This window comes from Quercus lobata, chromosome 5, assembly GCF_001633185.2.
Source record: "Quercus lobata isolate SW786 chromosome 5, ValleyOak3.0 Primary Assembly, whole genome shotgun sequence".
Lineage (NCBI taxonomy): Eukaryota > Viridiplantae > Streptophyta > Magnoliopsida > Fagales > Fagaceae > Quercus > Quercus lobata.
The window spans coordinates 55,961,205-55,975,537 of record NC_044908.1 but is presented as its reverse complement, the minus strand read 5'-3'; the positions used below and the strand labels follow the sequence as shown (position 1 = coordinate 55,975,537).

General features: G+C 33.6%; 1 protein-coding gene across 1 annotated transcript; it reads left to right on the top strand.

The window, feature by feature from the left end:
• Nucleotides 1-3,309: 3,309 nt before the first annotated feature.
• On the top strand, nt 3,310-11,436 carry LOC115990727. Its single transcript, XM_031114523.1, has 3 exons — nt 3,310-3,468; nt 3,921-4,217; nt 11,413-11,436. Exons 1-3 carry the CDS (start codon nt 3,310-3,312, stop codon nt 11,434-11,436), a joined length of 480 nt encoding a protein of 159 aa, XP_030970383.1.
• Nucleotides 11,437-14,333: the final 2,897 nt, after the last annotated feature.

The following is a 14,333-nucleotide window of genomic DNA, read 5'->3' as shown; positions in this document are numbered from 1 at the left end:
TAAAGAATAATATTGTTTCTTCTCAAAAAATAAATAAAAATAAAAATAATATTGTTACACTACCATACACTTTTAGTGCAATGGTCACTCTACAAGTATAAGTGCTTATAGGGTGTGAGGGATAAAGGCCGAAGTTCAAGTTTTCAAAATGAAGTTTCACACACATATACAATTAGATTAAATTAGAGTAGAATTTTTATTTTGTATAAAATATATATATATATATTATTACAATATTTTATATTCCCACTTTGTTTCTAACAAGCAAGCATTGTGGGACTTCTATTGTTTTCTCTCTGCAAGTTGATATAATTTCTTCTGTGATCCAAATCATTCAATTACAAATCTAAGGTGAATTTAGTGTCATATCATTTAGAATTGTAAATGATATGGCACTTTGCACATTATTAGATCTAGGAAAACATTGCTCCATAACATATGTGCCATACAGACAAAAAATTTAATACATGAAACAAAGCGAAGCCTGATAAAAGTGTCAACATTAAAAGAAAAAATGGTGTTCTTTGATTGTATCGATGCTTGATAATGGAAGAGTGTAATTGAGAAGAAAGAACACAATTTGATTTTGAATATTAAAAAAAAAAAATTTTGATGCTACTCTAACAACTCGGATGCTTCTTTTATATATAATATTTCATTTGTTATGGTATTTTTATCTGCTGAAGTATAGAAAATATTGAACAGATGAGACCTAGCAATAAAGTAAGAGATATATTAGCCAAAATACATTCCAAGAAGCAGCCGTCTAGTTTTCGTTATGCGAAGATCGAGTTAGACGAGGAGTGTCCACAAGGGACTATCCCGATTTTGAAGGTCACACACAATGACATACCTGAGAATGTATCAAATTTAAATAGGCCTCAATTTTCTTCGCTTCAATCGAATAGTGGTTTGGAAGTAACTGATTTATGGCTTTCTTTCTTTGATATTAGTAGTGCATTTTTTTTTTTTAATTTAAATTTCCCTACTCATCTTTGTTTTGGTAATACAATTTGAGTCCTTTAGCCTTGGATGGAATTTATCCTCATATATAGTTTGCAGGGCTGCTTACAAAAACAACCCCAGACAAACTGTATCATACAAATATAGCAAGTATTAGTGTATATAATCCTCAAGTTGGACCTCACCAGTATAGTTCGGCTTCAGTAGCAGTTGAAGCAGGAGATGGACCAAACTTCAATCAAATACAAGTAGGGTGGATTGTAAGTCTTAGGAAAGAGAAAGGAATTTAAACTTATTCAGCTAGCTTTACTTTTTATTTGAGGATATCTAATATCTTGCTTCTTGTATGGTTTAATTTCAACATATGCCTTCACTTTATCACTGTGAATACTGTGATTTGGAACTAGTAAAAGCACATTCACACAAACAAAAAATAAACATAAAAACACCGTATAGGACAACAATACATGGCCTGACCAACTTAAAGCATACATCCATAAGCAATGCCAACCGCTATTAATGATATTGATTAATTACTCTCAAAACTTCAGAAGCCAAACTCACATACTCGCACTCACAACACTCATGATCCTCAAAAATATTAACAAAACCTCTCATGAATATCACACACAAGCTCAAAATACAAAAGCCTCAATGCACCAAATAAGTCTCTCACACAAACATAATCTCAACACATACTTAAGTATATTTCAACCCCAAAAATCTACTAAAATACTTTTCGAATAAACTCACTCTTGTTTCTTGAGCAAAAGCTACCAAACACTTTGCAACAATGCTTATTTATAAGGCTCAAATCCTATTCCTAATGAACAAGAAATACCTAATTAGTTCTTCAATAAGGAACTTTCCTTCCACAACAAAGAGAATCTTTTTCCTCCGATCCACACCTAGGAAAATCTTTTCCATACACTCCAAGAAAGATGAAGTCAATTCAAATTAGGAATTCAAGGTAACTTTTAATAGTGAAAAACTTGTTTAAAACCCTTAGTTAATTAAGCAATGGATTAATCAACTAATTTCCAATTAGGATTATTTAGTGAACCACCCTTACGATAATTTAAGCACAAAAACATCAAGTACCAAATCTGTAAAATGAATAAAGAAAAAAAGTAGATACACACAAATTTTGTGACAAAGTGAAAAAACAAAGGAGATCAACTTCAAAGGGAAAAACACTCAAAGGGCAACACACTCCAAATTAGGCAATCCACCATATGAAGGCAATCCAAACACTCAAATGACATTCTGAAACTGGTCACGAACTCCAATGAAGGTTCTGATCATGAACTCTGACCAACTCCAATAACCCTCCTTAAAGGTTTGATTACCACAGCTTGGTATGCATGTTCAGCCTCCAACATCCTTGAATTCCATTGCAGCCAACATTAAATAAAACACGTCATTTAATTATGCAATTATCAGTCTATTGAGATGCGATTGAATGGCTGTGAAAGTCAGAATTTTTGTCGAATCCATGAATGTCAATCTATCAACCCTCAATCAAGTGGCAGTCAAGTCCTTCATCGAAAGACTCCTTTGAACTAGTTCTTGAAAAATTATTCTTTTTTTGTGCTAAATTGTTCAACAATTTTTTCTTGAATACCACAATAACAGTTACCAACTAAATGGTTATTACATTTTCTTGGAATTTGCCAATTTAAAACCTAACACAATGGTTACATGCATGACAGAATAAATTCCTGCTACCTTAAAAATTAATGGTCCATATGAAACTAGTCAAAATGACTTATTATGGCTTTCAATTTTTTTTTAGATAGTTTCAATATATGGAGTTCGCTCTTGATAATAGTTTTTTATTATCAGACCAAAACATCAATTAGTTTTGATATAGGTAAGGATTGAACTCCAGATATTTTATTCAACAATAAAAAATTTTACCAGTTAAATTAACTGGAACCCACTTATGCCTTTCAATTTTAGGAAAGACTTGTTAAAGAAATTTCTCATGAAATTAATTTGAAAACGTTAATTTATACTGTAAGGGTAGTGGCATTTGAATTTAACAGTAATAACATACATTGATGAAGTGTGTCGCCTACAAGATTTTATACCCACTTACATGAAATTATTTTTTTAATTAAAGAAAATTTGGAATTGATAAATTATTTTTGATATTCATTAGGTGAACCCAGACTTACATGGTGATACACGCACCCATTGGTTTATGCAATGGACCGTAAGTACTTTTTAGCTTCAAAAAAATTTAAGGTCTTGAGAGATAAATACATATACATACATACATACATTCATATATATATATATATATTTAAAGAGTACTAACTTAATTTGAATTTCATGTCATGCATGGAAAAGAGCGGCGTCCGCAGTATTACAAGATGTTTTAATCTTAATTGTGGGGGTTTCGTACAAACTAATACCCAAGTTCCTTTTGGCGGTGCTATCGATAAGGTCTCTGTTTATGATACTGCTGAACAAGTGGTTTTACGTTTCGGCCTTATTCAAGTAATAATTTCCCCCTTTTTTTCTAGTTTGATATTTTGAATGTTGGATCAAAATTTTAGAAGTATATAATTAAATTATTAAATTTATCATACTCCAATAGAAGAAGTTTATAAGAGAATCGGTAATTTAATATAATATCAGAAAAAAAATCCTAAATTCGATATTTGTCTCCTCCATCTTAAAAAAAAAAAAAAAAAAAAAAAAAAAAAAAAAAAAAAAAAAAAAAAAAAACCTCACATGTTGGACATCAATTATCAAAGGGAGTTTGAGCCCACACAATAAGTGTTAGATGTACATTAATTATTATACGATTAAATTTACTATATTTCAATAATTTAAGTATTTGGGAGAATCAATAATTTAACCAACAATAAAAAATTATCATTTTTTTTTTTTTTTGCAGGCAGAATGTCTGATCCTTCATTTATTTTGTTTTTCCTTTTTAATAATAGGATCCTGGCAACATACGCAGAAAATGGTGGGTGGTTTACAATGATAATATTGATCCAATTGGGTATTGGCCACCCACGGAATTTGAAGAGTTAGTTGATGGAGTAGACACATTGAAATGCGGAGGCTATGTTTTCACTCAGTCGGGTGATAATACTTACCCTCCTGTGGGCAGTGGACATTTTGATGATAGTTTATATGATCGGACTTGTTTCATGAACCAACTTCAATATATGGATTCCAACTTTGATTTGAAGTCTCCAACTAATGTTCAAACCATTATGTCTGATCCTTACCAGGTAGGAGATAATTCATACAAAGATGACACACAAGGTTATAGCTTTTGTTTTGGCGAACCACCGTAACTACTTTATAAAAAAAAGTTTGAAAATACGTTTGGGTAATATGCTATCCAAAATTGTTTTATGTTAAAATAATAGTAAAAATTACACTTTGCAACCCTATATTTGCGGGAGGTTTTTTTTTTTTTTTTTTTTTTTTTTTGATAAAAAAATAGTTATTCAATAAAATTCAAAAAAAAAAAAAAAAAACTATCAGATAAATTTTCTATAAATCCAAATTTTAGAAAGATATAAACTCTTCACTTGTTTCTAAAAGTAAAAACCACTAATCCCACGACTCACAACTTCCCACCCCACGTCTAACAAACTACAAGTAAAAACTCTTTCCAATTTTCCCAAATAGATCAATGTGGTGTACAAGTTCCCATTACAAACAAAAATATGATTTATGTCAAGTGCCTACTCTTCGTATAATGTTGTGTTTGCAAAGATGGACCTATGTGTGGGCTAGGGGGGCATCCCCCAGATTTCGAAAACCAAAGACTAGTATGTATATCTACACTGAAGTTTAGAATTTTGTCCTTGAAATTTATATTTTGGCCCCCTTCCCTCAAAATACTTTTCAAATTGGCTCATAAAATCAAAACAGAAAACTTATTTGACCATTCGTGCATGCCATTTGCCCAAGAAAAACAAAAACCTTAAGACAATCCTTTGGACAATTCACAAAACCAGATAACAAAAAAGACAAGATTTGGTCTCATGGATGGATCTCTCTTCCTTCTTTGATCAGATCTTTTCTCCCTCCTCTCTCTTTCTCTCTACCGTATGGTGTTGACTTGTGTGCCTTTCTTAATCTATAAGTGATAAAGGTGGAAAGTGGAGACTTTTATTCCAAAACTATTATTGAAAATTATTACAATTAGCGACAAAATCATGGCACTTACTGACAATCCAATAACAGGGGTACACTGTACACCTGTAGGTTTTTTTTATTTTTTTAAATTTCTTTTTTATAAAGAGTACACCTTTTGTTAGAACTTAGAACAAAGGGATAGGTTAACATGTAGTTATTAATATAGGTTAATATAGAATATTGGAAAAATGTTAAATAAATTGATTTTAAAATGAAGAAAAGATTAAAGAATCAGTCCAACTCGAATCGAACCAAAGAACCTAGAAGTTTAGAACCATTCATTTTTTTAGTTCTCTTTGCAATTGTATTTTTAAAACCATGATAAATTCCTATAATTTTTTTAAAAATAATTTGATAGCTACAACAAGAAGAAGGGGGGATTTGAACCCTGCGTGTCTTTGTTGGACACACAAAAAACCAAGAAGTGTCTGTTGAGCTACAAAAGTATTGATTATAAATCCTTATAATTAATATGACTTTTATTGGATGCATAGATTATAGGAAAGTCAATTGTAATGTTCAATTTATTTATAAGAAAAAATACAAATTATTTGAGAACCAATACTAATGATGCAACTTTTAGTATTAACATACCAATTTCTAAAAAATTTCAAACAAATTTTTTTTTTGCCCCCCACTAAGTTCAAGTCCTAGTTCCGTCTTTGAGTGTTTGTGGTCTAATCGAATAGAAGAGCCAGAAAGTTTTTTGTGGCATTAAGGGAAAAAAAGGTGATATTCAATGTACTCCTTTTTTTTTCCCTTTTTAAGGATTTATTTATATTATTTATTTTGGTGTTTGAAATGTTTTCTCTTTGATATTGTGGAAGCCTGAAGAAAGCACATACAATACTCTCTTGATGGAACAAAAACTAAACTATTAGTTTCTAGGTAGTAAACCTCGAATCCATGAGGGGTTCCTTGAATCTACAATGTGATAAAACTAGAATCCACCCAAGAAGCAAATTGACAAAAGTCTGTGTTTATTTATAATAGTCTGCTTTGCCTCTAATAGCTACAAAACATATAAATACTGAAAAGTAAACCCTAGGATGACTAGGAAACGTCCAAAACCCTAATTCTCACTAATTACGCGATTAGGTGACAAAATTCTAAAATTTACCAAAAATGGAAAAATTGATTTAAATGCAAAAATCATAAACTATTGATCTTAAGTGTTGTCCCAAAATAGATGGGACCTTATTATAACTTTAAAACTAAAAGTTTTAAGGAAAAACAAATATTACTATAAATAGCAAAAACACTATTTTCAAGGCTTTAACAAAGGAATTTGCCTAAATTTAGGAGACACTCATATAATTAGTCTGGATTAGAATGACGTTTCCCTTCAACTTGCCAAATTTCATGAAATTCCGACATTGTTGCCCTAATGGCCACTACTAGCACCCCCTTGATCTTGCCTTGAGACTTATGGTGCCCCTGCTGTTCCAAGAAGGCATGTATAGTCTATTCTATATCACTCTTCACACTTGTTTGTATTGACACATTTTTTTCATTTTAATGAATGTCTTTTTCTTTGTCCAAAATAATAATCGCTATGCGTATTGTTTAATTGAATAGAAGAGAGAAGCACGCATAAAATAAAAATTGTTTCAAGCTATTGTATAAAAGCAGTGTGCATGTGTTTTAATTGAATAAAGAGAGAAACATGACAGTAAGCTTTGTATGGTCCTAAGGAAAAAATGAACATCGAAATAGCATTGAAATCACATGTTCATGTGTAGATTTGTTCATTTTTTGTAGTTAGCTTCTGACACTTCTAGTTGTATTAATAGTTAGAAAATAGATAATATCATTCGCTAACCTCTGCGATGCACATGAAAGTTTTTAGTAACTATAAGATTTTAACAAATCAAATGCTTTAAAATTTGAAAATATTAAAGAGCTTACATTAGCACTCATAAATTTTCCTACAAAGCCAATGCTAAATAGATCTACAAATTGCATTCTCCTATCCTTTGTCATTTGCAAGGTGATAGGATTCTTTCCATTATGATTTGCATCCTTCCATCCTTCAAAAGCTTTAAGAAGTGCTATGTGGTCATTGCATAAGAATGTGTATAAGGTTATACAAAATTCTGTCATTATAATCAACATCCTAAAGCTAATATCCAATCCAAAAATTTGTAACCAATGTTACGTATTGGAGTGTTGTAGAGGGCAGAGAGTAGAGCAAACATTTTCTTACGACCATGCCCATATGGCTTAGAGTTCTTACCATTATTCTAAGGAACCCAACAATATCAATAACCCAAAAAGTATTATTCTGATACATTTACTTTAGGACAAATAAATTCGAGCAATCAAAATCAATTAAACTTATCTAAAAACTACAATTTTAGACACAATCACACAATCCTTAAGTTGATCCTTGGTTTGGAACCCATGTTAAACCCTACCATTTAAGAACTTAAGCACAATTTGCAGCGTGAGCTTGGAACTTTCTATTACATGACAATGATGACACTACTAATTTTCAGCTCTTTCTCTAAAAATAAAACTTTCACCCCACTGATACCTTAATTTCCCTTATCAATTGGTTTGGAATTTGAAGAAACAAAAGCCTCTAGCAAAATGTAACACTAAAAAATAGAGTTAAAATAATTGGTAATGTGCCAAAAACAAATAATCAACCTCATGCAATTCATTTATGAGTAATGTCAGTTAAAATAAATAATTGTACTAAAGATTACATTTGTGTGTATATATATATACACAAACACATTGTACATATATTTTCTTTCACATTTTCACACATAATTTTTAAGAGCCTAGTAAGGCACCTTAACCAATGGTTCATAAGCACTATTTACCACGTTATAAGCTCATGAATGTCAAATACAATTTAATGATTTATACATTACAAAAGAAATGGAAACTAAATGAAACTTTCCAACATTTTACTTTTCACACTGAAAATCACATCTCCATTAGCAACTGTAGTTGGCTTTAAATGTTCCAATAGCCTTGATAGCCACTTGGACATCATTCCAAATTTAGTTCAAATAGCTAATTACTTACAAATGGGCAAAATAATCTAATTAATTCATATAGGTTCATTAAAACATTCATATGAAAATTAATGAAGCTCACCAATGACCACAAAACATTTATATGAAAATCAATAGTTTTACTACTTTACATAGATCATAATGCTATAACTTTGAATTCAAAAATATTTTTTGAGGGTAAAACCTTAGAAACCAAAAGTACACAACCTACTAATATTAAATCATGCATGAAAAACATGCATATTGGCGTAAACTTAAATAATATCTTAAATTAAACCCTCCAAAATATAGGCATCTTGTTATTCCACAATTGAACTTCACTCTAAATACCCAACAAACACCTACCACTTGACAAAAATATACAGAATAACAAATCTAAAGTTGATAAATAAGTTGTGTGTTTCACATATCTCTTTAATTAAGATTTTTATGTGTTTCATCTACTAGAATAGCTTAAAAAGAATAATTGTTGGAGTTTCACTACAATTTCTACTACAAAACAAAACCAAAGCTACAACCCAATTGAGAACATAAAATTTCTTCCTACGTATTACAATTAGAGACAGACCAAAACAAAAAAGACATGAATTTGTACAGAAGGTAGAATGTTTGAAAAAAAAATACAAGGGACTATGTGGAGACAAAGAAGGCTGACGTTTTAGGTGCCCAAATAATTATTCAATCAAACAAACGATTAAGCTAAGCTAAATCAGATGTGCTAAAAAACCTAGATAGCAAAATAAAGCAAAAATTGAAGGTAAAGCAAAACTTGTAGGATTGTTGTTAGATATTGAGGGTTGGGAGGCTCTTCAATACTATCTCCACTTTCTTACAAAGCTAGTAGAATTTGGTTTTCTATGAGTGTTTTCCTAACTTCAACAACCAAAAAAAAAAAAAAAAAAGAAGAAGAGAGAGAGAGAGAGAGAGAGAGAAGGGTTAGGAATTGAAATTCCAAAATTGACAAAAAAAAAAACCTAATTAAAGATGAAATCCTTAAATTGATAGAAAACCTAATTAAAGACAACAGGAAAAGAGATTAGTCATAGATTAATTGAGAAATACCCAGAGAGAATGGACTGATATGGAGGTCGGGTCAAAGATTGAAAACGTAGGCACCCATGGTCATGCCCTTGCAAGCTTTTTGTGAAGGAGTTTGGGTTTGCGTTTGAGAGAGTGTAGAGATTTTTCATTTGGTGAGTAATGTTGAAAGGAGAGGTGCTAGGTTTGGTTTTATCGAAAGGAGAGATTTTGCCCTTGCACTATTGCTTCATTAATTTGTTTTAGTTTCAAAATTATGGAAAATTTCAGGCTTTAGTTTTTTTTTTTTTTTTTTAGCTGATATTTATGGGTAGTTTCAGTTTTATAAAAATAGTTTTTTTCTTTTCGATTTTATAAAAATAGTTTTTTTTTTCTTTTTAATAATGCTGATGTGTAAAAATGTGAGAGTTCTAAAAAAAGTCAAATATTGATCAGAGGCTTCAGTTTTTATAGTATATATAGATTAGTAGACAGGCGTGTAAATCTCAAATTGTGAAAAATGGAAAATTATGACACTAAACCAAAAGAATATATAAGCAAATATTCTACTTTAACTTACCTTTTTTTTTTTTTTTTTTAATTTTCCTATATCTTATATTCAATTACCGTTTTAAAATATTTGCTTTCGTTTCTTATATCAAATGTCTCTCAAATCATCAAAAATATATTTGTGATAATGAGATGTTACTGTCACAACCAATCAACTACGCTCTTGACATCATGCTTCCACCAAATCAAGAAGGGCACAACATAGCTGCGATGATGTTTCAAGCCACTAGCTCCGATCCCACTTCTTCAATATCTCACCAACATCCAATTAACACCTATAGGGTGAAATCCTAACTCCACAAATATGTATTTGGTTGTCTCTTGCCACATGACAATTTCTATTTGTTTGGTATTTATTTCTCTTCTTTGATGTCAAATTGTTCTTTCTTTTTTCTTTTTCTTTTTTGTATTCAATAATTTCACATTTACTTTTTTGAGAAAAATATGACAAATGAGATATTTCTTTTGGTTCCTTTCATTTTTACTTCTTCATTTTGGCTTATGTTAATGGCTGTCTAGAAATTTCTTTAGATTCTTTTCCTTTTTTCCTTTTTTTCCTTCTTTTTCTTTAGAATGATGTTGTTTCAAAGTGTCTCACCAAATTAACACAAAGATTCTGTTTAAATTCTTCATCTGCATGCTAGAAGCCCAAGCTATTGAATCTTTATTTTATTTTTTATTTTTTAATAAAATATGCCCACTACATTGAACATTTTCTATTAGTTTCATGTTATTCAAGTATTTGAGGTTTTTTAAAGAATACTTTCTTTTAATTTGAAGCTATATGCCTATAGAAACCATTAGGGAGTCCTTAAAAGGAAAAAAAAAAAACTAAAAAGCCTTTAAAAGTGTGCATCAATTATGTGAAACATAGAGCCTCATGCACTCGTGGAGCACAATCAATAAGGCCAGTCTATATCATCTATAAATACAATATAACTGAAGACTTTGATTTTTTGTTAACCTCATGAGAAGTTGACAGATAGGCTTTGGAGCTCTTACAAATTTCTACATCACCACTATTTTCTTTTTCTTTTTCTTTTCATTCTATTTTTTAAGCAAACCTTCAATTGTCATCCTATTTCTCTCTTCAACTGCCTCTCGTAGACCTTACCTTTCTCTCAAGTTTGAAAAGTAAATTGATGAATGAAATTGTTCTACAAGATGATCCTTATATTTGCCTATCTGTCTCTAACTCTCTCTAGACACAGGAAAGAAGCCCTAAACGCATTGTAGCATCATTTAAATAGAGGCTTCAAGATTTAAGCATACCATATACGCATGGTAGGTATTTTGCAATCCATCTTTTGCTTATCTGATCCTTAAAAATATGGAAATAAAGTAAGATTGGAAATTAGATAGGTATTTTGCAATTCACCTTTTGGCTTTGGCTACTTTTTTCTGTGAGTTTTCTTAACTGTTATCTTGATTTTATAAATAAATAAAAATAAAAAATAAAAAACTAGAATGGAGTAAAACTATAGGACTGCGAGTAACAGTGGCACCATTGCTTTTCTCTAATTTTTCAAAGGCAGACCTATAATGAAAGAGTCAAACCCAGTCCCCAAGTCCATTGGATTTCTCTCTTATTATATTGTAATATTCTTCTTTACCTGGCTTTGTTCTGCAATCCCTTTTTGACTGTTCTTTGTACTTGCAGGCGTCAAACTTTAATGGTCAGTGATGATGCCAAAAATTGTCTATAAGTTACACAGTCCTCATATGCTTTAGACAAGACCTGCACAACAAAGAAGAAGAAGACCTTACAAAGAGTACCGGTGTGGTACCGGCCAAATACCCTCTGAAAGTTAAGTTAGAGAACTTTCATAACTTTATAGTACCAGAGCTGGGGTAAATTATGCATACCTTGGTTTCTGGGGGCTTTGGGTTTTTATAGCAGTGTAGAACCGACCTTAGCTTTCTTGGAAAAGAAGATGTTTCCTTATGGGGAAGATCTTCATAAATACACATATTTTACGGGATTCTTACCATATAGAGATTTCAGTGATTAGGGTTAACCATAGGGCGTAAGATGTTTCCATTTGAAGTTTCTTGGAGACCACTTAGGCCACATAGATGCCACGTGGCTCTACTACCCGTCTTCTTTGCTTCTGTTTAATTTGAACCCGTCTACTATGGAGGGTCCATCTGTCTTCCTTTTTTCTCTATCTGGGGCATAACCTATTACGTCTGTCATTTTATCTGTACTTTTCAACAATCCACTTCCTTAATATCGTCGCCCATGGTTAACCTTATTGGACGGATCCGTCTACCTCAATTTTATCCTCTCCAACTGCCCCCTCACTCTATGGGCCCGTCACCTATCTTGGCAAATGAGCTCATAAAGTGACGGTTTGAATCAACCCTTGGGGAATGCACCTTGATTGACAGCCTAGCCTAGGGTCATTGATGCAGGAGGGACACGTGTCACACTTCTAGTGGTTGGTTACTCAGACCGAAACGTCTCTTTGTCTTCTGTGTTGTTTCCTCTATATATAGTTCGCCTCTCTCCTTCATTTTTTAATTTCTACCTCAAATTTCCAATCAGAGTGCTACCGTCTCCTACCAGAATGCTTGGTGTGATCGTCCTCCATGCCTTCTTTGTCGTCTTTTTGCATCATTTATCTGTAAGTATTCTTTGTCTTATGTTGAACTCTCTTTTTGCTTCTCTTAAATATTGCATGTCCATCCACTATGTAGACCTGTAGAGTCTTAGGGTTTTATCCATCACATGTAGGTGACAAATGTCTAGTGAGGCGTCGAGTGATCAATTGTGTGTCCACGAAGGGGCGGCCTACAATGAGGTGTATCCATTAGGTCAGGATGACCCTGGCACCTTCTATGATGATACTCACCTTCTGCGATGGAGGATGAGGACTTCGACGTGGACGGGACAGAGGGTGACTCAAACGACGAGGATCACCCAATCTGTCATAGGCCCTGATGGCTTTAGGCAGTTCATTCTTCTTTCGTTATGGACGGTGAACAACTTTAATTCTAACATCAGGAAAAAGCACTTCGATACCCTTAGGGAAAAATACCAGATTCTCGTCAGCATCCCAATCTATCTACTATTTAGATTTGAAAAGTGTTAATACCAGGGTGCCAAAGACGTCAGAGTGTACTAGCAAATGTTTAAAGCGGGACTTAGGTTCCCTTTAAGCGCTCTTCACCATCGTCTTCTTCAATACCTAGAACTGGCCATCACCCAAATCTCTCTGAATGCTTGGAGAGTCTTTCTTGGTGCGGAAGTCATGTATGGAGTCTTAATTAACGGGGCACACAGAATGATCGTGGAGGAGTTCTTCCACTGCTATCGTCCATCTGAGATCGTCTAGTCTAGGGGGATGTATAGTTTCCTACCAAGGAAGCCATCCTTTAGGTTAGAGTGTGAGACCCTTGACTTAAACAGGAACTGGAAGAGTCGGTACTTCTTCCTTCAAGGGGACGACTAGATGTGTCACCCCGACGATCAGGAGTACATGCCAGTGGAAAAAACTTGGGGTATAATGCCCCCATCTGATAGGTGTCCGTTTGTCTTAAATTTTGTTTGTTATTACTTGTTTCATATGACGTCCTGACTGTCTCCTATTGCAACTCAAGACTGTACAGAGGTTGCTCCTGAGCAGTGGAGTTTCTTGGAGCAGATCTTCAAGACCAAGTTGTCAGATAGAATGTGGGTGAAGCTATTTACCTTGGACACTATCCATTGGTATTGCGAGGGTCTTGAACCTACCGCAGCTACTCGTTGTCATAATAGTCAAAGGCGCCAACGTAAGTCCATTGCATATTACTTTTCCTTTTAAATTTATAGTAGTTTTACCTAACTCTTTTTTCATCTATCTTATTCAAAAATGGAAAGGAGGAGGGCTTACATCAAGCAACAAGCGGCTGCACAGAAGAAGGAGGGAACAAGTCCGTCTAACCTGTCCATCAAGAGGAAACCGTTAGACGAGACCGACCGTCTGCTTAAGAAGCCTAAAGTGGCAGTAGGGTCTGCTGGGGTTACTCCTGAGGAAGGAAAGTTGCCTCCTCCACCTATCCAGGAGAAGGGTAAAGGCTTAATGACGGGTCAGGACCCGTCACCAAGAAATGCCCCACCCTCTTTCGTGAAGACCCTCACTATGCCCTTAAGCAGTTTTTGTCTACTATCAAGAGTGATGACTATGAGGACTTGGGCAACCATTCAACCGAGGCCATGGGGGAGATGGGTCTCTTCAATCTAGCTCAGGCATGTGTCCGTCTTCCTTTCCCTTCCGTCATGTTGTTTCTTTATTCTTTCTAACCCTTGTTTTTGGTTTTTGCAAGGGGTGCTTATGATGAAGGGCCTGATGGACCCTTGCATGTCCCAAGCGATGGTGGTAGATTGTGTGAGGGCGAAGGCGAAGGCGAAGGCGACAGAGGTGGAGCTGAGAGAGCAAAAGGCTAGGAAGGTCGTCCAGGAGAACAACCTTAATCTGACGAGAAAGCTCCTGGAAGAGGCAAAGGCGCAAACGGAGACACTAAAAAAAGCGCTTAAGGACAAGAAGGATGAAATCGCCAAGTCCAAGAAGCAACTCCATTAGGCTAAAGAGGATGCAA

Coding starts and splice junctions, on each gene's coding strand:
- LOC115990727 (XM_031114523.1), top strand. CDS start 3,310: ATGGAAAAGAGCGGCGTCCGCAGTATTACAAGATGTTTTAATCTTAAT. Junction 3,469..3,920: donor TACGTTTCGGCCTTATTCAA/GTAATAATTTCC, acceptor TTTTAATAATAG/GATCCTGGCAACATACGCAG. Junction 4,218..11,412: donor TTATGTCTGATCCTTACCAG/GTAGGAGATAAT, acceptor TTGTACTTGCAG/GCGTCAAACTTTAATGGTCA.